General features: G+C 39.4%; 1 protein-coding gene across 3 annotated transcripts in view; it reads left to right on the top strand.

Moving 5' to 3' along the window:
• The window catches only part of LOC307180005 (uncharacterized protein), a 129,649-nt gene extending 110,750 nt beyond the window's left edge, over positions 1-18,899 (top strand). For 2 of the 3 annotated variants that reach the window (XR_013825637.1, XM_079909959.1), the window contains one exon: positions 4,628-8,030. Coding sequence is in view for 2 of the 3 variants with exons in the window: in XM_079909959.1 (XP_079766085.1) it covers positions 4,628-4,647 (20 nt within the window). In the remaining variant the exon portion in view is untranslated. Of the gene's footprint in view, positions 1-4,627; positions 8,031-18,729 lie in introns of those variants that run through there. The other variant, XM_079909957.1, reaches the window with a different exon arrangement.
• The last annotated feature ends 6,770 nt before the right edge of the window (positions 18,900-25,669 follow it).

The following is a 25,669-nucleotide window of genomic DNA, read 5'->3' as shown; positions in this document are numbered from 1 at the left end:
TGAGAAGGGCAATAGTGTAGATGACAGCTCACTGGGGGTGCTGTAGGCTCCCAGGCTGAGCTGGGAGGGTTGTTAGTAGTACAGGAAGTAAGTAGAGTCAATATAGGTGAATGCTAGTGAAACTTCTTCACTTCGTCCTGAAAAGGAGTAGGCGGCTATTAAACCCTATCAATATTGACTTATAACCTCTACAGGAAGGAGGGGTAACAGTTACACCTACTGTGCAAAGTACTTGGAACTAATATTGCTTCAGCAAAGTTACACAAGATTTAAAAAAAAAAAGCAAAATATGGCTATTGATATAACTGCCCAGTATATCGAGATCTAGACCAATAGCATTTGCTGACAGTGAATCTCTTTCAAACTCTAATAGCCACCTGCTGTAACTTTATATGCGAAGTCAGTGAGCTTCAGGATTTGAAGTGTGAGCTTTCAGAAACCCCATATGTAATATTTTCCATTAGATAGAGCTGCATGCAGAGAGATAGAGATTTTTATAGTGCTGGGTAAGTTCAGTCTTGCTTTTTGATGGAGTTTCAGCAATAGAACTAGTTAATTACACCCTCGAGCCACATCCCTATCTGATATGGTACAGTAATGAGATTCTTAATACTTATTAACCTCATGAATTTTGCAAACTGATAAAATTGAAAGAAGGAACATCTGTGGCATCACTGAGACTTTATTCAATGACTCTGTGTCTAATATGTTAAGGATATTACCGTTGCCTCCTTTCTAAAGCTTAAAGGATAATTTTGATATATTCCTCTTTTTCTTTTTTAACACAAATCCTTCTGACCGTAAAGTATCATCCTTTGTATCCAACTTGGATACAAGTCTTAAAACAAAGCCTGATTTAAGTTCAAGCTAGAAATATACCTCCCTTTTTCCATTACTAATAAATTCTTGTTTTGAACATCAAAATAACGTTTTTAAAAGTATTTTGTATAAAATATTAATTTGATCTCCTTCCCAATATCCCAATAAAACCTTTTTTTACAATTAAGGATGCAAAACTTAGATTAAATGATACCCAACATTACGTACTTACGTGCCAAGCACAGTGCTAAGTGATTTATTAAACCAATGCTCACTGCAACCCTAAGGACCCCTAAGGCAGGTGTTTTTAATTCCTAAGCCTCAGTTTCAGTATCTGTAAAATGGAGATATGACATCAGATAATAAGTGAAAGAGCCGCGGATTTGTCCCTTATCTAAAGGTTCAGCTTTCCCAAACTCACAAGACACTTTGCACTCATGCTATGGAGACAAGACCCTTCACTCCATCTGCTTATTCCTGCAGATTTAGAAATGGACTCTGCTTCTTAGATTTCAGATTTACAGACAGAAACCCCCCCCCCCCAAAAAAATGAACTGCGTAAGCAACAGAAGCAGACGTTGATTAACTTGTGCTGGGAGAACCAAGACAAGATTCACAGAGTGTGCCGTACAACAAGCCTTAAAAATGAATAAAAGTAAAAGTTGGTGAAATACTGAAAACTTCTCCACACTGTATGCTGTTGTAAGCCTGGCTATGAGAACTGTCTATACTTCTTGTTCTGGCAAGTCTGAATTATATAGCTCAGTGCTATTCTATAGAGTTTTCTACTAATGATGGATAACGGAAATCCTCTCTGTGCTGTCAAAATGGTAGCCACTAGCCACAGCTGGATACTGAACACTGGAAATGTGGCTACTGTGACTGAGGCAGTTTTAACTTAATTTTAATTAATTTAAATGTAAATAGCCATTTTGGACTAGTGGTTCCCATGTTGGGTGGCACATATCTAGAGACTTTTTAAATACAGCCTGTTTGCGTGCCTTGGATCTTTAGATGAAAGTTGAAATAGATAGAGGAACAGCTGGGTGGAAAGTAAGGGGCTTGGAGGAAAAGGCCTAAACACGAAGATTTTCTACCCTTGCTAACAAATCAGAATTTTTACCCTGAAGGTAGTAATAGATAATAAAGAGTATTTAACATTATTTCTTTTGACATTCTTTTAGAAATCTTCTGATATACATATGTGTGTGTCTGATATATATAAATATATATACATATATTACACACACACACCACAGAGAGAGAATTTGGTTTAAGCAAGATGTGGAACAGATGTTTCATTTATTCAACTGCTTCTTATTAGAAAAGGGCACCTCTTTATTCCTGTCAAGCGTTAAAGGCAAAAATTATTCTGATACTTAAAATGGTAAGGAAGACTTTATTCAGGACTCTTGCAACAGGTGTCAAGACTGTTGCCATGGGAGAGAGAGAGATGGGACACAATTCAGAATACTGTAAAGATAACTGGAGATTTATGGCCATGGGGGCTGGGGTGCAGGGTACAATGGATGGAAACTTACCAAGAGGAGAAATCAAGGGTAGGGGATTCTTGCTAAACTGACTTAACAGGATTCTTGCTGAAGGCAGGCCAGGTGATCAGATATCACCTGGGGGATGGTGGGGGATGAGGAATTTGATCAGGTATGAGGGTGACCAGATATCGAGGGTGTCTGACAGGATTCTCTCTAAACTGACTTAGTGGAATTCTTGCTACAGTCAGGCTGGGAAGGCAAAGAGCTAGTCAGAAAGATTGCTCAGAGGAACCTGACTAAATTTTGATCAAGGGGAGAGTCTTTGTCATAAGAAACCACAAAAGAAGATTAATGCTAAGACCTTCACTGGAATAGTAGATGACAGGTGAATGAGTAGTTCTCAGAGACCCTTATTTTCCCTAAATAATGTGAATCGTGTTGTAATCTGAAATTCCTTTCCTCTAGTCACTCTTCTTATCCCTCCCCAGAAGAAGCAGTAGGCTTAACATTTACTTAAGAAGAGACAGTCCTGAGAAAAAGGTAATCAGGAAAAACCTAAAAGGGTGGTATATATGTTCTGTTGTGAAGGGATGTCCACCATTACTTAATCCTGAGGACCAGAATTCCTGTCTGCTGCCAGGGTGCTTGCCCTCCCACTACTTTCTTTACCACAATGCTTTGATTCTTTTCTGGTTACAATAGATTAGTTTGCCTCTGACTTGCAAATTTGCGGTATGACTTCTTTTCAAAAGAAAGAAAAAGGAATTGAGGGTTCTCACAGTGAGCAGGAAAGGAGTTGACAAGACCATGATGAACCTGGCCCAGGAGTCAGGTGGAAAATGTACTTTCATGATTCCTCCTCCAAGAACTCAACCAAATGAGCACTACGGCTGTTCTGGCTGCCTTGACATTCCAGTCTCTTAGTCCTGCTGTTTTTCCTGGGGCCTTGTCTTCCTGAAGCATCCTACTTCTCCCTCAAGGACTTGTAGCATGCTCACTACGGTATCATCAGCGCACTTATCACGTCGTGCTAACGAAAGCTATGAGTAGTGAAAAACTTATTTACATAAAAAGTTGAAAGAAAGGAGCCATGATTCTCCACTCCATGCAGCTTTGGTGTACCTGCCTCTTAGGGTTGCCTTGTGCATAAAAAGCGCTTAAGATGACTAACAGAGACCTGCCTTCTCTTTCCCCAGCCTCTGAGAAAACCTCTCATTCCCAGTGCCTCCCCCATCACTAGCTCAGCAGCTTTTAGCTGCAAAAGTGACTACTCTTCCCACCTGCTTTGCCACCTGTAATACTAAGCTCCTAAGAGCTTCCTGAGGACTAGTACTGGTTCATTTTAAAGAAAGAGGCTACTTTTGTTTTACATTCCCTTGCAGAATGAGCCTGACTGCACAAGGTTAGAGATTTAAGGGATGGTACATTCATTTCCTGTAGCAGATATTAGATAGGCAGTTGACACTGAAGCCAAGCTGGTGAAAATAAATGAAATATTTGAGGCTGCATTGAACCTAAAATCTTTAGAGGGTGATACATAAACTTACAGTGGATAAAAAATTAGTTTAATTGTTAATAATGACTTGGTAGCATTGTAATTTGGGATAAGGGTGAAAGAGGTTGTAGTTTAGAACCAGACCGCAAATGAAATATATTCGTACGCTTGTTCTGTTCAAACACGAAAGCATGCGGTCAGAAAAACAACGCAGAAGCCCTGAGCAGATAATGGGATTTCTCTTAATTTGATTTGCTGTGGAGAATGCTGGCCTATTTAATACATCCATGTGGTGCTGTTGTTTATACTTTGGTTTCTAATTAGCATAGTCATTCTGAAGCCTCTAGCTGACTTCTCCTTCCATATAAATCTAATTTGACCTTGAGGAGGGTTATTAGAGCAGCACAAGGCCCACAAATAAAGGGAAATGTCTACCAAACAGCAGGCAGGCTCAGTGCGTCTGGGGCAGGCGTCGAGGCTAGCAACCGGGCTGGTGTGCGGAGCTGCAGAAGGGACAACAAATCAACCACCAGCCTCCCTCCAACCCTCCCCAGGCCCACCCCGCCCCGGCCTGAGTTGCCTGGCCAAGGCAATTGCATGAAAAAGAAAAAGAAAAAAAAAAAGATGATATTGAGGGGATGTGAAAGCTATAAAGAAAAGATTTAAAATTGATTTTGAAAGTTTCTCAACTAGGCCCTAGAATGGATGGTCTGTATTGAAGTAAATGCTTAGTCTCCCTCCTAAAACTCCTTGTAAAGAGTGACATTTCAATTTTCCCTGGCTTTGGGGAGCTTGATTTTTTTTTTTTTTTTTTTTACAGCTCTATACCTCAGTCTTTGAGGAGCACCTTCTAGCAGTGATGATAAATTATACTGAGTGGGAATATGGACAACATTGATAAAGGAGCACTAATCCTTATTCTGTGTGAAAAATAGTCTGAAGGCAGATTCTATCCCAAAGGGGAAGAAAGAAGAATGCTAAACATGACTAGCAGTGACCTGTTTTTTCACCAAGTGATTGGAGCTCAAGTACATTTTGACGAAAATGTTTTTTGTGGGGAAGAGCAAGGGACGTAAACTCTTTGTAAAGGGCATTGAAGTACTAACTTATAATTCTGTGGTAACTCTAAAGAAGAGAGATAACAAGGTTCTTTTGAGGAGATTTAGGGACTCTACTAACATTGATCTGGTGGGTCCCTTATAGGGTTTACATTCATGGTTAGCAGTTTGTCCTAACTAGGTCCTATGTCCCTTATAAAGTTGGTAGAAGCAGCTTTCAATGGCTCAGCGAGCCTTATTCTTAAGGGTCTATGGGAGCTCTGATGAGCATAACTTATTGCAAAACTTGCTCCTCCTGTGAGGAGAAGAATGCTAATGATCTGAATCTATTCTTTATCCAGAACAGTGAGAATTACAGCTCTCCTTAGAACATACTGAAAAGTCTGTAGGATTAAACTTTTAAAAATGCACTTTTGTCACATTCTGCATATTCTATTTAAACACATGTCTATCAACAATTTATTGTATATTCACAGTGTTAAGAGGTGCAGACACACAAATATACATCCCTATCTAAGAAAAGGAGAAATCAGAGAGACAGAGGGAGGGAGGGAGAATGAATTTAAAAATTAAAAGAGCCTAATAACTCATAGTAATTTTTTTAATGTCACAAGGATAGGGAGGGGAGGTTTCTGAAAAAGATAAATGGAAGTACCTTTTCTAGATACTTCTAAATGGGGGTGGACATAGATTTCATATGGAAGAAGCTAGGGACATATCCAAGACCCTTTGTCCAAGGAGGTAGTGGTAATAAGATCTAAGCATTCTCCTAAAAGTTCAAAAACCTCTTATTTTGGCTTATTTACTTTCTACCCTACCCCAATCCAGAAAGACTGCTTAATCTCACTGCCCAACTACCCATGAGATCAGGCAAGTTGCCTCCCTGCTCTTCGCATCTGTTTCTTCATCTGTCAAAACCTGACCAGAGTGAATCTCCAAGGGGAGGAGAGTCATCTTCTGGGGATTTTTCTTTTCCACCTGATTTCTGTTACAAGTTAGAATGTCTCAGGGGTCAGTCCCGGGCTCTCATGTGTTTACTTCTCACACTTCTCCTTAGAAGATCTTTTCCACAAGTTCAAACACCATGTCCAGGCTACATGCTAAGCTTTGAGCTGCCTATAAATAGGTGAGTAGAAATGTTAACTAAGTGATTACCTAAATGGGTCTGGCTGTGAGAAGAGTTCTGGTATAAAGACAATGTATCTATCAATAAAATAGAATTCATGGTCTGCTCTCCCAGCCCCTAGTGTCAATGCCCATAAACCTACTCTGTCTCAAGATCCCAGGCTCAGCAAGAGCCAGCCTACCACCCTTGTTCCCTTAGAGGAAGTCTTGATAGTTTCCCCAAATGTCTCCTACCTTGTCCACCATCCCTCTGCCTCTACACCCCCATGCCCACATTATGATCTAAGACACATCACCTTCCATCCAGATCACTGTAATGGGCTGCTGCAAACTTGTCATTTCCCAAACATTCTCTACATACCATCAACAATGGTCTTTGTAGTATGGACATGTATCATCAGTCCCCCATTTAAAACTTTCAGTGGCTACCCGTTTCTCTTAGGCTTTGGGCCCTCATCCTAATCTGCCCTCTGTAGCCCACCAAATTTGGTCCTGCCTGCCCCTCCTTTTCCTTTGCCATTTGCCCTTGGCTCAGTGCTCTCCCTTCACAGTGGCCTTTCAACTCCTTCAACAAGTGAAGTTCCTTTCCACATTGTACGACTGCCTGTACAGTATCATCCCAGTCACCCCTATCCTACCACCGCCTCTCATCATGCAACAAAGTGAAAGTTTATCAGATGGTGCCCAATTCTATAGAAGAAAATAAGACAAGGTAAGAGGGGCAGGGAATGACTGAGGGAAAGGAGGAAGTTGTCATTTTTTTACTGAATGACCAAGGGAAGACCTTCTAAAAAGGTCACAAATGACAGAGACATGAAATGCATGAGTGAGCCAATCAGCTGTATTGGTAACAGCGTTCCAGGCCAAAAAAAAACCCAAAAAAAATCAAACCTCTCAGTGGCTATTGAGCTACAGCAAGGAGGCCAGTGTGGCTGAAGCAGAGTAAGGGAGGGCAGAGGGCAGTAGGCGACAGGGTCAGAAAGGTGGCTTATCGACCATCAGCCACCATAAAGCATTCTGGATTTTACTCCAGCTGGGAAATCATAGGAGTTGTTGGAGAGATGACTGACATGATCTGAATCATAGTTTTAAAGAATATTCTTACCACAACAGCCAGAGTTAGAGTGTAAGGGGACAAGGATGGAAGCAATAGACAGTTAGGAGCACATTAAAATAGTCCAGGTGCTGAGGTGGTGGTATTGGAATGGCCATCACAGTATTAGCAATACAGGCAATGAAATAACTGGATTAAAGCTATTGTTTGAAGGAGAGCTCACAGGATTTACTGATGGATGGGATGAGGGCTGTGAGCTTCCTCCTCATTCTTCAGAAACAGAGTTTGTGTCAATTCCTCAGATGCCTTTCTGACTGTCTTTCTCCCCCAACCAACTCAGGTTATATGTAACCCCCCACCCCAACTTGTGCTTATCCTCATAGCATTCGTCACCATTGTAATTAAACAGAAATTATTCTAATGATGAACCTACTTCCCAGGTTAAGTCATATACTTACAGGGAAGGCAATGTCTGTGCTATTCCCCATTCTACTGTGAACACAGAAGCACGGGAGACACTCATTAGATAAACTGGGTTAAACTGCAGTTGGCTTCACTACATTGGAGTCCACCTGGCCAGTCATACAAAGGTACACCTTTTATAATCATTTTGTTATATTGCTATTAAAATAGAAGTGGAGACTTAACTCCAACAAGAGTCATGATAATTATAGAAGAGTACATCCTCGTTGGCAGCTCTTAGAGTGTGAACAATAGTGAAATGCATGGCTATTAGGCAATCTGGAGTAATCAGACCTTTTCAGACATTGAGCCAATATGTATACCCACCAAGCTGTGTCCACATTTTATTGTAATCCAATAGAATTCATTATATAAGCACTTAAAAGTATGTGTTAATATTAAGAGGCTAAAAATTTCTAACATGAAGATTTCAGAGGCACAGTTTGTGAAAGCACCAGACCTTCTGGTTCAACCAATTAAACCCAACACTAATTCCAAATTACCTGCTGTCTATAGTGCTGAAATCTGGCTACCAGCTCTGGCATAAACATGGCACATTCATACAAGGCCACAAAATTAATTTTTACATGTTGTATTAGTTTCCTAGGGCTGCTGTAACAAAGCGCCACACACTTAAAACAACAGAAATTAACTCTTTTGCCATTCTGGAGGCTAGAAATCTGGTATCAAGGTGTTGGCAGGGCCACGCTCCTTCTAAAACTTCCTTTCCTGGTCCAGCTACTGGGAGCCTCAGGTGTTCCTTGGTTTGCAGCAGCATAACTCTAATCTCTGCCTCTGTCTTCATATGGCTATCTTCCCTTTGTGTTTATGTCTAACTTTCCTTCTTCTTATAAGGATACCAGTCATATGGTTAAGGATCCCCCCTATATTGGTATGATCTCATCTTAAGTAATTACATCTTCAATGACTCTATTCCCAAATAAGGTCACATTCATAAGTACAGGGAGTTAGGAATTCAAATTTTGAGGGGACACAATTCAACACATAACAGATGTGGTGAAAAGTGGAGCTGGGAGCAATTTTATCCAGTGTAGAGAAATGGGCTACAAATCAGGAAAACCCTGACCTAAGGTTCAGTTCATTAAAGGCAAAAATAGGTTGCTTTAACAAGTTAACCTCATTTCTTCTTTCCCACTCTTTAAAATGAGGGTGTTAGAAGAGATGACCTCTGGTCACTCAGGTAATTCAGATCAGATCAAGATGAAACTAAGTTAAGCATTGAGCCTGCTCATATCATATAGAATCAACCATATGGTGAACATTGCTGGTCCTTCCATTGTTTCCTTAGAGGTTTAACAAACCATTTTTATTCCTTAAATGCCACAGGAGATGGTAAGACATTACATCTGACATCACTTCTAGTTGAGTCATATCAGTGTCCTAGGCTCAGAATTGTAACTGGTTACTAGTTGTATCTCCTGTACTCAATAAATCCTGTAGCCATAGCACAGAGGGTATTTCAAAACACTTTAGCAGAATTGAAATCACAATCTAAATACTCAATCCCCTCAAAAATTGCCTTTGTTGATAGACCCTTTACTGCACAAAACTTCAGTATTCTCTTGTATGGATGGGTAGTTTATTCTTCCATTATGCTTTGTCAGACTGATGCTAACTTGAGACTGTAAATATCGATGTCTTTCAGTTATCTCTCTATGTTCCATTAAGAAACAATTAAATTGCTGTATCACAGTTTAAAGAGGAGATGGTTTATCTCTGGGGATAGAAAGCCCAGAGATAAACCCACGCACATATGGTCACCTTATCTTTGATAAAGGAGGCAGGAATGTACAGTGGAGAAAGGACAGCCTCTTCGATAAGTGGTGCTGGGAAAACTGGACAGGTACATGTAAAAATATGAGATTAGATCACTCCCTAACACCATACACAAAAATAAACTCAAAATGGATTAAAGACCTAAATGTAAGGCCAGAAACTATCAAACTCTTAAGAGGAAAACATAGGCAGAACACTCTATGACATAAATCACAGCAAGATGCTTTTTGACCCACCGCCTAGAGAAATGGAAATAAAAATAAACAAATGGGACCTAATGAAACTTCAAAGCTTTTGCACAGCAAAGGAAACCATAAACAAGACCAAAAGACAACCCTCAGAATGGGAGAAAATATTTGCAAATGAAGCAACTGACAAAGGATTAATCTCCAAAATTTACAAGCAGCTCATGCAGCTCAATAACGAAAAAACAAACAACCCAATCCAAAAATGGGCAGAAGACCTAAATAGACATATCTCCAAAGAAGATATACAGATTGCCAACAAACACATGAAAGAATGCTGAACATCATTAATCATTAGAGAAATGCAAATCAAAACTACAATGAGATATCATCTCACACTGGTCAGAATGGCCATCGTCAAAAAATCTAGAAACAATAAATGCTGGAGAGGGTGTGGAGAAAAGGGAACACTCTTGCACTGCTGGTGGGAATGTGAATTGGTACAGCCACTATGGAGAACAGTATGGAGGTTCCTTAAAAAACTACAAACAGAACTACCATATGACCCAGCAATCCCACTACTGGGCATATACCCTGAGAAAACCATACTTCAAAAAGAGTCATGTATCAGATGTCCATTGCAGCTCTATTTACAATAGCCCGGAGATGGAAACAACCTAAGTGCCCATCATCAGATGGATGGATAAAGAAGATGTGGCACATATCTACAATGGAATATTACTCAGCCATAAAAAGAAATGAAATTGGGCTGTTTGTAATGAGGTGGATAGACCTAGAGTCTGTCATACAGAGTGAAGGAAGTCAGAAAGAGAAAGACAAATACCGTATGCTAACACATATATATGGAATTTAAGAAAAAAAAGTCATGAAGAACCTAGGAGTAAGACAGGAATAAAGACACAGACCTACTAGAGAACGGACTTGAGGATATGGGGGGGGGGGAGGGTGAGCTGTGACAAAGCGAGAGAGAGGCATGGACATATATACACTACCAAACGTAAGGTAGATAGCTAGTGGGAAGCAGCCGCATAGCACAGGGAGATCAGCTCGGTGCTTTGTGACCCCCTGGAGGGGTGGGATAGGGAGGGTGGGAGGGAGGGAGACGCAAGAGGGAAGAGATATGGGAACATATGTATATGTATAACTGATTCACTTTGTTATAAAGCAGAAACTAACACACCATTGTAAAGCAATTATACCCCAATAAAAATGTTAAAAAAATACAAACTTCTAGTTTAAAATAAACACAGCCTGGGGGTGTAATGTACAGCATGGGAATTCTAGTTAACAATACTGTACTGTAATTTGAAAGTTGCTAAGAGAGTAGATCTTCAAAGCCCTCATCACAAGGAAAATAATTTGTAACTATGTGTAAACTTATTCTGGTAATCATTTCACAATATATACATATATCAAAGCACTAAATTGTAAACCTAAAACTATTATAATGCTATATGTTAATTATATCTCAGTGAAAAATAAATATAAAATCAACATACAGAAATCAGTTGTTTCTATAAACTAATAGCAAACCATCCAAAAAATATAAAGAAAAGAGTCCCATTTATAATAGCATCAAAAAGAAAAAAACTTAGGGATATACTGAATGAAGGTAGTAAAAGATCTTTATACTTAAAACTGTATAACATTGGTAAAACAAAGTGAAGACAAACAAATGGAAAGATATTCCAAGTTCATGGATTGGAAGAATTAATATTGTTAAAATGTCCATATTGCCCAAAGTAATCTGCAGATTAAATGCAATCCCTATCAAAATTCCAATGACATTTCTCACAGAAGTAGGGAAAAAAATCAAATTAATATGGAACCACAAGAGACTACCAATAGCCCAACCAACTTAAGCAAATTTTTAAAAAGTTGGATGCATTACACTACCTGCTTTCAAAATATACTACAAAGCTATTGTTATCAAAATAGCATGGTACTGGCATAAAAACAGACATATAGACCAAAGAAACAGAGGAGAGAACCAAGAAATAAATCCACACATTTATGGACAATTGATCTTTGACAAAAGTGCCAAGAACACACAATGGGGAAAGGACAGTCTCTTAATGGTTTGGGGAAAACTGGTTTTCCACATACAGAACACTGAAACTGGACTTTTATATCACTCCATATACAAAAACCACCTCAAAGAGAAATGGATTAAAGACTAAATATAGGACTTAAAACCATTAGAAGAAAACATAGTGAAAATTTTTCTTGACATTGGTCTTGGCAATGATTTTTTGGATATGGCACCAAAAGCACAAGTAACAAAAACAAAAATAGACAAATGGGATTGCATCAAACTAGAAAGCTTCTGCACAGCATAGGAAACAATAAACAGAGTGAAGAGAAATATACAAAATGGGAAGAAATATTTGCAAACCATACTTCTCATAAGAGGTTAATATCCAAAATATATAGGAAACTCAAACAACTCAATAGCAAGAAAACAAATAACCTGATTTTTAAAATGAGCAGAGGACCTGAATAGATAATTTTCCAAAGAAGACATACCGATGGCCAACAAGTACATAAAAAGGTGCTCAATATCACTAATCATCAGGGAAATGAAAATCAAAACCATGATGAGATATCACCTCACACCTCTCAGAATGTCTATTATCAAGAAGTCAAGAAACAACAGCACTGGCAAGGATATGGAGAAAAGGGAACCCTCTTTAACTATTGGTGAGGTTGTAACTCTGTGCAACCACTATGGAAAATAGTATGGAGTTTCCTTAAAAAACTAAAAATGGAACTACCATACAATCCAGCAATTCCATTTCTGGGTATTTACATGAAGAAAAGGAAAACATTCATTCAAAAAGATATATGCACTCCTATGTTCATCACAGCACTATTTACAGTAGCCAAGATATGGAAGCAACCTAAGTGTCCATCCATAGATGAATGGATAAATGAGATGTAGTATATATATATATATATATATACACACACACACACACACACAATGGAATGGAATGGAATACACACACACACACACACAATGGAATAAAATCTTGTGATTTACAGCAACATGGATGTACCTTGAGGATTTTATGCTAAGTGAAATAAGTCAGACAAAGACAAATACTGTATGATTTCACTCATATATGGAATCTAAAAAACAAAACAAATGAACAAACAAAACAAACTCACAGAGAACAAACTGGTAGCTGCCAGAGGGGAGGAGGATAAGGGAGATGGGTAAAAAAAAAATGAAGGAGATTAAGAGGTACAAACTTCCCAACTATTAGATAATTAAGTCACAGGATGTAATGTACACATAGAGAACATAGTCAATAATATTGTAACAACTGTGTATGATGATGGATGTAACTGCTCTTATTGTGATGATCATTTCATAATGTATAAAAATATCGAATCACTATGTTGTACACTTGAAACTTACATATTTTAAGTACAACTCAAAACCTGCAGTGTTCTCCACAATAAATAAATATAATTAAAAGAAAAAAATTTAAAGTAGAACTCATAGAAGCAGAGAGTAGAACAGTTACCAGGGGCCATGGGTAGGAGGTGGGGAGGATGGGAAGATGTTGGTCAAAGGGTAAAATTTGCAGTTTTGTAGGATGAGTAAGTCTAGAGATCTAAGGTACAGGCATGTTGACTGTACTTAATACTACTGTATTAAACACTGAAAATATGCTGAGGATAGATTTCAGATGCACCCATCACACACCCAAAAAATAACTATTTTGAGGAGGTGTGTTAATTAGCTTGATTGTAGTAATCATTTCACTATGTATATCACATCATGTTGTACACCTTAAATATATACAATTTTTATTAATGAATGAAATTATATTAGAAAGCTTTCTAGGATCCTTTGCAGTATTTCATGAGCAGAGTTAGTCAAGGAAATTAATTTTTCTTATTTTCAACATATAATAAAACCTTTCTAAATCTAAAAAGAGAGGAAGGAGAGTATAGTTGACCCTTGAACAACACAGGTTTAAACTGTGTAGGTCCACTTATACATGGAATTTTTTTTTTCAATAAATAGGTTCTACAGTACTACACGATCTGTGGTTGGTTAAACCTGTGGATCTGGAACCATGAATTCAGAGAGCCAACCGTAAAGTTGTATGCAGATTTTCAGCTGCATGGGAGTCAGTGCTCCTAACACCCCCATGTTTGGGTCAACTGTATTTCATATTTTGACAATAGAATTAACTCATTATTAAGTTGCATTAAAGCCCTACAAAAGGATAATGAAAAGTGAGGGCAACGAAATGTAAGGTTGAAGGCCAGAGGGAACGCCGTTAGATTTCAAAGAGGCCTTATCCCGCACTGTGGGAGAGCAGAAGGAAAACCAAACTCAGAATTTAATAGTACAAGTACAGAGCTTTAAGATAGAATGTTTGGCCAAGAAGCGGGTCTGTTGGGAAAGCCTGGGACACATGGGACAAGGACAGTTAAATGCCTATACCTGAAAGCTTTGGCTCACCATACGTCTCTGTACCCTCAGAACTTACAGAGCTGCCCCTTCTCCTTATCAAGAGCTAGTAATCCCTTCATGTGTAAAGACATGTCAGAGACCTGTTACTAAGCAGGCAACAGATGGACCTCTCAGAGTCTACTGTCACTTCCTGTCCTAGCTGCCAGATCAATAGCACAGGGTAAGTTAATACCGCTGGAGATATGCAGGACCTGATAAGGAAGGAAAGGAATGATATCTTCAAAGAACTAACCAAATTATACTGACAAGGGCCAAGAAAGTAAAAGTCAGCTTGTATTTTAAGAAAGCTTGATCAAAGGGGCTGGAACATAAGCCTGGGATAAGAAAGAGTTTATTGACTCAGGAAGCACTCTCTCAGGATATGAGATTTACACCTTGACAAGAACCCCAAGGGATGGTATAAATCACTGTTAGAATGTCACCTAGAAGTCTGGAGAAAATGATGATTCGTACTGGGTCAAGCTGCTACCACTGAGCTTCCGCGCAGATTGTGGAGAAAAGTAAAAGGCTCAAATCCACTATACAATAGTATGCCTATAGTTAACAATACTGTATTGTGCACTTAAGAATTTATTAAGAAGGTAGGTCTCATGTTAAGTGTCCTCACCACGATAAAAAGTAAACATTAAAGGAAGAAGTAGAAGGCTCAGGAAAGTGGACATTGCTGAAATGAATATACGAGACCAAAAGCCCCAACAGAAAATGACGTTGCATGAGAAGACTAAGAGGGCATACTATTCACCAAGACCATCAGCAATGGGCTAGTAAGGAGACTCCAGCATCACATAGCAGTTTGGCCAGGGTTGACAGTAGGAGAAGTTGTCCCAGAGCTTGGCTCAGGGATAGCGATGTGGAAGAACGGGTCCCAAAGCAATACAGGCTAGTCAGCCACATGCTTAACCTCCAGAAGGCAGGGGATTTCAATTATCACAACAATAAGCAACCTCATAGTGACAGCCAAGGGGGCTTGACCCATAGAAGGCTATGGAAATGGCTAATAGGATATAATTCCATAGAGGAAAAATGGATGGGTGGCCAGTGGAGGTACTGCTTGAAAAATATATAATCAAAAGAAAGGAAGAATGGATGATTAGAAAGCTAAGAATGATCACCCCAATAAAAGTTTAGAACTCCTTGCCAAATTTCCAGACTTAAGCCAGATTTCAGACCCAAATAATGACTAAAGTAGGGACCAGATCACCAGGACAAAGGACCCTGAAACATCACAACAAGTATATACTGAAATAATTCCCCTAGTCTTTTCCTAAAGAGACCAATGTTACTTTGGTAACTACACACTGTGGAAAAGAGAACACTCTGATAACTCAGGCTCTGTGGCCTATGAATGTCAAAATGTCTTTGATACCCAAAGACCTGAAGCACTGTCATGGTTCCCAGATAAAATGGGGGTATAAAGGAGATAGGCAGTAAGTAAGTAGAGTCCTGGCCAAAGTTCAGTTTACGATAAATTTACTGGATCCATGGACCCACTTGGTAGTCATTTCCCTAGTTACCTGTGATATCATTGAAATTGATATACTTGGCAGTTGAAGTTAGTCTTATTGGTCTTTGGTCTGTCCCACTGTTACAGCTGTTCCCCACAAGCCAAATGGAAGCTTCTGAAACTCCTCCCAACTTCCTGGCCAATATCAAGAACAATATCACATTTCATGGCAGTAGGGAAGGTAAAGATTAGTGTCAGAATTTAAAAGGTAAAGGATGCAAGGGTTGTCATTCTTTTCATATCCCTATTTTATTCCCTTATATGTCTCCTGAAGACATGGATGGACACAGATGGGCCCTAGATAATGACTATAGACTCCTGAAAGTTCGATAAATATTTCCACGCTGGTTGTGGAATCACTGCTAGAGCAGTTACATGACATTCAACTACTGATTTGAAAATGGGTTCTTTTCTATCCCAATTAAGAAAGAAGGCCAGACACAGTTTGCACTTACATGGAATGGGCAACCACATACATTCACAACAGAGGCTCTGAGAGTTTTACAGCAAGGATAAGCCATCTGTAGCAGAGAATTGCCCATCTTTTGACAAACACCTCTTGGCATATCCCTCAGATTTTATATAAATGAGTGCTTGACTATGGGATACCAAGTGCCCATGCATCCAGAAGTGTCCTGGATCCTATCAGGACTCTCCAAGTTATAAAACCTAATAGCCTGAGTAGTGATATATAGCAATGCAGAAATGGCACATTTTGGACCAAGCACACACAGAACCAGGGCACAAACAAGCTCATGAGCAGATAGCCCAGATCTCCATGTCACCCACCACTGCTATACCAGCACTCCTCCAGCTGCTCTCAAACTGATGACATCAAGTTAAAGAAGGAGGGAAAGAAAAACAAATATCGTATATTAACACATATATGTGGAACCTAGAAAAATGGTACAGATGAACCAGTTTGCAGGGCAGAAATGGAGACACATATGTAGAGAACAAACTTATGGACACCAAGAGGGGAAAGTGACGGGGTGGGGGTGGTGGGACGAACTGGGAGATTGGGATTGACATATATACACTAATATGTATAAAATAGATAACTAATAAGAACCTGCTGTATAAAATAAATAAAATTCAAAAAATCAAAAAAAAAAAGGAGGGAAGATTCTGAACTTGACTCATGGGCGGGTTTGCTCAGTCTATGGATACAAGCCAAAAAAAGATAGGTATCTCACTCAGGGATGGCCTACACAGTGGAATTAGAAAATCCTCCCAAAGGGCAAAGCTTTGGACATCTGGCGTCTATTTTGTGTGAAAGGTGAAGTGGCCCAAGGTGATAAAATATGTAGGAAAAAGACTAAGATCAAAGAAAAGGAAGTCTAGAACAGATGCATGTAGATAGACATATAGGAATGGGCACAAAATTTAAATTTTTCATAACATATTTATGACCACCATAAAGCATTCACTTTAGAAGAGACACTAAACAATCAGATAAAATAACTCAGCCAGTTGCTATTAGTTAGCTTTTTTCAGCAGCTACCCAATGCTGGTATGATGGGAATGTAAATGACATGACCATGGTGGCAGAGAAAGAATTTATACTTGGACCCATTAGCATAGGTTTCCACTTATCAAGGGTCATATCACCTCAGTAGTTCTGATGTTCAACTTGCCAGTAAAATAAAGCTGATCCCCTAATTTGGCACTATTCCCCCTAAGGAGACCAATTGGACACTTGTTAACAAGTTAACCAAAGTGGGCACTGCCATCCTAGAAAAGGTTATTGATTTCTTCTCATAAGAATAGATATTTATCCCAGGTGAATTTGCCCTTCCATCCCACAGAGCCTCAGCCATCACCATGGATATACAAAGTACCTGATCCACAGTCATGGAATCTCACACAACAAAGCATCTGGCCAATAGGCATACTTCACAGCAGAAGAAGTAACAGAGTGGGTCCATGTTCATAGGATCCATTGATTATATCACATCCTGTACCACCCCAAATCTGCTGGCCTGTGAAAATATTGGAATGGTCTTCTGAATGTGAACTGAAGCACCAGCTCAGAGGCAATACTCAGATAGGATGCCATGCCTCTTTTTGGCACTGTATCCCCAATAGGAAGATTACATAGGCCCTGGACCTAAAGGGTGAAAGCAGGAATGGCTCTACTTATAATGGTTCCAGTGACCCACTAGAGGACTTTGTGCTTTTCATCCTCATAATTCCCAGCTTTGTGGGACTAGAGTTTCTGTTCAACAAAGACAATGCACTCTTGCCAGGGAGCTCAGCAAGAATCCCATTGCGCTACAAGGTACAGCTAATACCTGAGCACTTTGGACTTTTTATGCTCATGGATGAGCAGGCAAGAAGAGGTGTCTCCTTGGTAGGATTAATTGATCATGATCAACAGAATGAAATAATGTTGCTTTTATCTACAGACAATAAATGCTAGGGAAGGTGTGGAGAAAAGGGAACCCTCCTACGCTGTTGGTGTGAATGTAAATTGGTACAGCCACTATGTAGAACAGTATGGGGGTTCCTTAAAAAACTGAAAATAGAGCTACCGTATGATCCAGCAATCCCACTCCTGGGCATTTATCCAGAGAAAAACATGGTTTGAAAGGATACATGCACCCCAGTGTTCATTGCAGCACTGTTTACAATAGCCAAGACATGGAAACAACCTAAATGTCCATTGACAGATGAATGGATAAAGAAGATGTGTGTGTGCGTGTGTGTGTGTGTGTGTGTACGTATATAATGGAATGTTACTCAGCCATTAAAAAGAATTAAATAATGCCATTTGCAGCAACATGGATGGACCTGGGGATTATCATACTCAGTGAAGTAAGTCAGAGAAAAACAAATATCATATGATATTGCTTATATACAGAATCTAAAAAAAATGACACAAATGAACTTATTTACAAAACAGAAAAAGACAGACGTACAGAATGAATTTATGGTTACCAGGCGAAAGGGTAGTGGGGAGGGATAGATTGGGAGTTTGGGACTGACATGTACACACTTCTATATTTAAAATAGATAACCAACAAGGACCTACTGTAAAAAAAAATAAATTTTTTAAAATTTAAAAAAGTATTTAAAAATGTTCCTTTTACTCAATAGAGGCAGGGAGGAATATGTACACTTGGGTACCTCTTGGTATTCCCCTGCTGTCTTAGTTTGTGTTGCTATAACAAAATACCATCAACTGGGTGGCTTAAACAATAGACATTTATTTCTTACAGTTCTGGAGCCTCGGAAGTTGAGTTCAGCACTGGCTGATTGGTTCCTGGTGAGATTCCCTCTTCCTGGCTTGTAGACAGCCTCCTTCTTGCTATGTCCTCACATGGTGGAAAGGGAACAAGCTCTCTGATGCCTCTTCTTATAAGGGCACTAATCCCATTATAAGGGCCCCACACCCATGACCTCATTCCCTTCCGAAGACCCCACTTCTAAATACCATCACATTGGGGGTTAGGGCTTCAACATGAATTTGGGGAGGACACATTCAGTTCATAATACTTACCTAATTGTGACACTAAATGGATGAATGCAGCAATGCTAGCCTGAGAAGAGTATGGTTACCAAGGGCATAAGCTCCTCAGGAATGAAAGTTTGATCACACCAGGAGATAAACTAGATACCCCAGCAGAGGTAATAGCTAAAGGTAAAGAGAATTTAAGACGGTTGTTGGAGAAGGGAGACAGTAAGGACCATTTGCAGCCCTGAGACCAAATGCACCAACAGGAACTGTATTAGTCCCACCATCTTCCTTCTAAGTTTCCCCTCAGAGTAAGTGGTTCACTGAAATCCTGGATCAGCTGTGAGGAATGTGGCTACCTGACAGGCCCCTTCATAACTGTCTCACATTTTGAGCTGAGATCATGCTCTTAAAGAGGGGTGGTTCCAGCCAGTGACTACACAAGGCTGTGGTAAAAGAGCCTTACCAATTATACCCAACAGAGGACTTTCTAACGGGCAACCTTTGCTCAGGAGCTCACGATTTGGCTAGTAGAGACTTTGTTAGAGATGCGTGGTCCAATGGCTTCCTCTGCCCAATCCTGTCACCTCCCTTTTCTTTTCATGGGTGTTACAGGCCAACACACCTTTTTCATTCCCAATCTCACCTCTGCCTCTGCTGTCTAAAGGACCCAACTGACACATTTGTAAAGTGGCTTAAGTTATAGAAAACTCTGATTTATCATTCAATTCCATTCATTACCCAGGCCCTCTGCCCTTGGTTTCTCATCCCTTCTGCTGCCCACCTATCTTCATCAAAGTAACCTTGTGGCCACCAAGCCTGATGTGCCCTTGAGAGGACCAGAAAAAACTGGTATCCCTAGACTCTTAGTCTCCTAACCTTCACCAAGTGGCTTTTAACCCTCTGAATCCTAAAGAGCTTTCCCTTTACTACAACAGAATTTACATTGTTTTATCTTTCCCACAACATCATCTTTACTACCCACCCCCCACTAGTTTTTCAGAAACCTGCACTTAGGCTTTTCTGCCAGTCTTTCCTGAATTCCTGTGTGATATTGACGCTTATATGGTATTGAGTCAAATCCTCATCTGCCCTGATCACCAAAGCACTATTGAGTGTCTTGGAAATTTCAGTTTTCTCAATTGTTTTCTCATTATCTCTATTCTGAGCAGCAGCATCCCACTTTCTTGCTTTGGTTAATTAGGAAATAACTAGGGTCTCTCCTTAATTTGGTTAACAACAGGAGCTTCAGCTAAAACCTTATTATATGTAGCTCCATCTACCATTTGCTCAAAATGAATCAATTTATGCCCCCTCTATTGCCCATTTATATTATCTCCTTATTTATGTTAGAGGTTATTTCATAAAGTGAGATCTTTTCAGCCCTTTGATATATAAATGAAGAACTTAGGACTACATTTAGATATTTTTAAATGTTCGTAAGAGTAACTAATGCTTTAAATTAATTAAAACAAAATTCTGAAATGTTCTTCCATTTCATGATACTGAGATGCTGAATAAGTGCTTATAAACTGAAGTGGGAAAGTAGGGTTGATGGTGATGGGCACTAAATATTCATTATTTGAAGTCAGCACCCTCCCTTGGCCAGAGGTAAAGGATTACTTCCTTGAGCTTAGTAAAACTCCGAGAATAGTCTGCTTTTTTGGATACCTCATGATTTTTCCAACACATGGAACATCCCTCCCTACTGGTTGACCCAATATTTGGGCCCATATCTCTGAAGACATGCTCAGGTTTGGAACTGTAGAGGTGCTTTCCTAGCCAAGGTTTGTGACCCTCTTCCTGAGATTGAAAGTTGTAGCCGGTCTCTCTTCAACCATCTTATTGTAAAAACTTTAAGGTAAGGGACTGAGAGATCACGTTCCAGATTGCCACCATTCCCTAAATTAACCTTGTGTTTGCAGAATAATCAGTTTCCTCTGAAACCACTAGCAAGTCTGCACTGATGTTCTCAGCACAGCTTATCAAGGACTCTATGCAGTTTAGAGCATGTATTCAATTTCATCATTTTCACAGTTCATCAGTATGTCTCCAAACCAGCAGTGTCCTTGGTGTCCACAACCATTCCTTCGTAGCATAATTATGAACTGCCTTTGACCCCAAGCTTAATTTGTTCTAACTCCAGGGACAGTAATTTTCCTATAATCAAGATGTATACTGTTCTGAGAATCAAATAACTCTAAAACTGCCAGGACTAAATTGCACATTCCCTAGCCCAAATCTACCTCTGTTGGGCTCCCAACATTTCTTCTCTTTACTTGTCTCATCCTTCCAGTGAGTCTCTAAAAGTCCCAACTGAGGAGAAGCGCACCTCATAGTGCTGCTGCAGAAACAAACCAGGAAAGCAACCTCCTTTTCTGGTGGTTCTGTTTCTATTAACAACATTGTTGCCTCAATTTCCCAAACTTGTAGACAATCGCCTTTGAAAATGGCAAATAAACAGGTGAGACAGAGAAGGATAGCACTGTTTTCATCTACCTTATCTTTCCAATACATTCTTCACCTCTTCTCATTGCACTGAATTTAGTTTAAGCTGTAATCATTTAGACTATATCAATAGTCTTCAGACTAGTCTATCGGCATCTACTCTCTAGTCTTTCCGGCCTCCACATTGCTACCAGAGTAATTTCTCCACACTTAATTCATTCATATTTTGCTTGGTAAAACAACTTTCTATTCCTGCTACAAGTGAATAAGGACTATCTCTGTGAAGTGTTTGGGAATTGATTCTGAGAGGTTGATTCAGATAAACTATTATCCCCAACCTACCAAGTCCTGGAATGTTTTACAAAGTCATGAGTAATACTTGAGGTATTTGATAAGAGAATGTTACTTAATTTTGAGAGTTAACTGTATGTCATTTGGTGTCTCCTGCTAAGTACTTGAGGATCCTCGATCTTATATTCAATAAGTTTCTTATGTACCTGTTCTTCTTGCTGACAGTTGTACATACAGAGGCAAATTAATCTGTATCATAGCTGTAAATCCATAAGGGCATTGGACATTTGCATAGACACCCAGACTTATTGAATCTCACTTTCTGAGCCCTTCTAGGATCTACAGGATCAGACGGTTTTACACTTGCTGAAAAATGTTTGGGTAATGTGTTTTATCAACCTACAAAAGAGAGACTAATTTCTGTATAATTCTGGAGGGGCAAAACATTTAAGGAGAAAGAAGACACTTTGGTCATAGAATGCAAGACTTTGGGTTATGTGGTTACAATCACAAGTGAAGACTCTAGAACTTCCCAATGTGCAAACTGGACCCAAAGGCCAAAAGTAATGAATAGCATTTATGAACCCCTATAGGGTATAAGACACTGCTTACTAGGTATTATACAGACATACTAATAAAGATTCAGTCTCTGTTCAGAACACTAACTGATGACATAAATACCATAAAAGAAATGCAAAGGACCATGAAGGCCCCAACATCCAGCTGTGTGAATCTCAGATAATAGGTTATAGTAAAGATGGTATCTCAAATGTGTATTGAAGGATGGACAAGAATTTATCATATAAAGAAAGAAGAAGGCATTCTGCATGGATCAAATGATATGAATACTGTAAAACAAACAAAACAAACCTGACACTTTCAAACTAGACCAGAACATAAGTTCCAATGTAAAAGTACCAACACTATGAAAAGATCCCCTTAACCTACACTTCCACTGTTACACAAGTCATTGAAAAAAAAGGATAAGAAATTATCCATTGCCTACAGAAATATAATCACTAGAAACTTTGAAAAGTGATGATCAGAATTGCACTGTAGAGAGATTAATTTGAGCAACAATGGAAAAGATCCATAGGGGAGTGAGAAGAACAAAGAGCAAGCAGGCTTTTAGAGCAGTTATAAGGGACTTGTGATTTCTGACAGGCTCTGGGTTAGTTCTTCTCAACTTATCAATAAAAAAATATGTAAAGGCACAAACTCTACTTACAGAGGGAATCCATGAGCATGGAAGGAGATATATGTTTCAGCCCTCCCCCACAGTCTTCCCCTAGATTATAGATAAAAGTTTTATATAACGAAATTATTTAGTAGCCAACTTTGCCTCAAAAATCATTACCTACAAGTAGAGTTCTGTGCCTCCCTTGTTTCCCATCAGTACATCGTTCTATAAATAGTCACAATCTTTAAGGCCAAGAAAATAATAGAAGACAAAATGGAAGTGTTGGAACCAATCATAAAACTATAATCCCAGCATTTGCCACCAGCTGGGTTTGTTAACCTCTCTTGCCCGCAGTGTTCCCATAGAGATGGTATTCCTCTAGAATATATTAAATATAAAATATCCTATAACCATGCAGTGATGATAGAATAAGACTACTATAACTAATGAACTGAGGTAAAGAAAAATCCTGAAACACTAGTAATTGTTGGGGAGTCAAGCAAGATGGCTCCATTCCAGCTGTAGCTCTGAAAAGGGGATTGGAATGGGACTGAGTGCAATTTACACAACACATTTAAGCACATCTTTAGTCAAAAAAGCTCTCATATTGGTTTTCTTCTGTCTAACCAGTGAACAGTGTATTAAAAATAAAAAAGACATATCATTATAAACTCAAGAGGAACAAACTTCCTAAAAATTACTTTCTATAAAACTTAGAAAATTTAGGAAACCATAAACAAGATGAAAAGACAACCCTCAGAATGGGAGAAAACATTTGCAAACGAACCAACTGACAAAGGATTAATCTCCAAAATATACAAGCAGCTCATGCAGCTCAATATCAAAAAAACAACCCAATACAAAAATGGGCAGAAGACCTAAATAGACATTTCTCCAAAGAAGATATACAGACTGCCAACAAACACATGAAAGGATGCTCAGCGTCACTAATCATTAGAGATATGCAAATCAAAACTACAGTGAGGTATCACCTCACACCAGTTAGAATGGCCATCATTAAAAGGTCTACAAACAATAAATGCTGGAGAGGGTGTGGAGAAAAGGGAACACTCTTGCACTGCTGGTGGGAATGTGAATTGGTACAGCCACTATGGAGAACAGTATGGAGGTTCCTTAAAAAACTACAAACAGAACTACCATATGACCCAGCAATCCCACTACTGGGCATATACCCTGAGAAAACCATAATTCAAAGAGTCATGTATCAGATGTTCATTGCAGCTCTATTTACAATAGCCTGGAGATGGAAACAACCTAAGTGCCCATCATCAGATGAATGGATAAAGAAGATGTGGCACATATATACAATGGAATATTACTCAGCCATAAAAAGAAACGAAATTGAGTTATTTGTATGAGGTGGATGGACCTAGAGTGTGTCATACACAGTGAAGTAAGTCAGAAAGAGAAAAACAAATACTATATGCTAATACATATATATGGAATCTTAAAAAAAAAAGTGGTTCTGATGAACCCGGGGGCAGAACAGGAATAAAGATGCAGATGTAGAGAATGGACTTGAGGACACGGGGAGGGGGAAGGGTAAGCTGGGATGAAGTGAGAGAGTAGTGCTGATATATATACACTACCAAATGTAAAATAGATAGCTGGGGGAAGCAGCTGCATCACATGGGAAGATCAGCTCAGTGCTTTGTGACCACCTAGAGGGGTTGGATAGGGAGGGTGGGAGGGAGATGCAAGAGGGAGGGGATTTGGGGATATATGTATACATATAGCTGAAACTTTGTTATACTTAGTTGTACAGCAAAAACTAACACAACATTGTAAAGCAATTATACTCCAATAAAGATCTTTTAAAAAAATCTTAGAAAATTATTTTAAACAAAATTTCATCCTCACTAAAACGCATGAAAATGTGGTTCCTAAGGAATGTAAACCAAAAGTTTATAAGAAATTCTATAGGTGACAGGGGAAAAAATAATTGAAAGAAAAAAACCCTAAAAATGTAGTAGAATAATTTGAAGCCATATTGGAAGGAAAACCAAACAGCATTCAAACTGCAGATAACAGAATCAGTGACAAAGAAGACACACTTGGTGAATTCTCTGAATAAAGAGGAAATGGATCAAAGTAAATGTCAACTTGAGGTGAAAGTGTCACCACTGATTTTTTCCCATTTCTATAATTATAGATCTTCAGGACTAATGGAACAGGAGCAGCAGGAAACTAACATACATGAATAAAAGTTTCCAGAGATGAAAATCTTCATATGGGATTAAAAGCATTCTCCAGGAGGAGCTTCAAGATGGCGGAAGAGTAAGACGCAGAGATCACCTTCCTCCCCAAAGATACATCAGAAATACATCTACACATGGAACTGCTTCTACAGAACACCTACTGAATGCTGGCAGAAGAAAACCTCAGATCTCCCAAAAGGCAAGAACCACCCCCCTCCACGTACCTGGGTATGGCAAAAGAAAAAAAAAAATAAACAGAGACAAAAGAATAGGGACTGGACCCACACCACTGGGAGGGAGCTGTGAAGGAGGAAAGGTTTCCACACACTAGGAAGCCCCTTCGCAGGCAGAGACTGCGGGTGGCAGAGTGGGAAGCTTCGGAGCCACGGAGGAGAGCACAGCAACAGGGGTGCGGAGAGCAAAGTGGAGAGATTCCCGCACAGAGGATTGGTGCCGACCAGCACTCACTAGCCCGAAAAGCTTGTCTGCTCACCCGCCGGGGCGGGCGGGGGCTGGGAGCTGAGGCTCGGGCTTCGGTCCGATAGCAGGGAGAGGACTGGAGTTGG

The sequence above is a fragment of the Stenella coeruleoalba genome, assembly GCF_951394435.1.
Source record: "Stenella coeruleoalba genome assembly, chromosome: 2".
Lineage (NCBI taxonomy): Eukaryota > Metazoa > Chordata > Mammalia > Artiodactyla > Delphinidae > Stenella > Stenella coeruleoalba.
The sequence above is the reverse complement of the archived record's forward strand: the minus strand, read 5'-3'. Positions and strand labels throughout refer to the sequence as shown.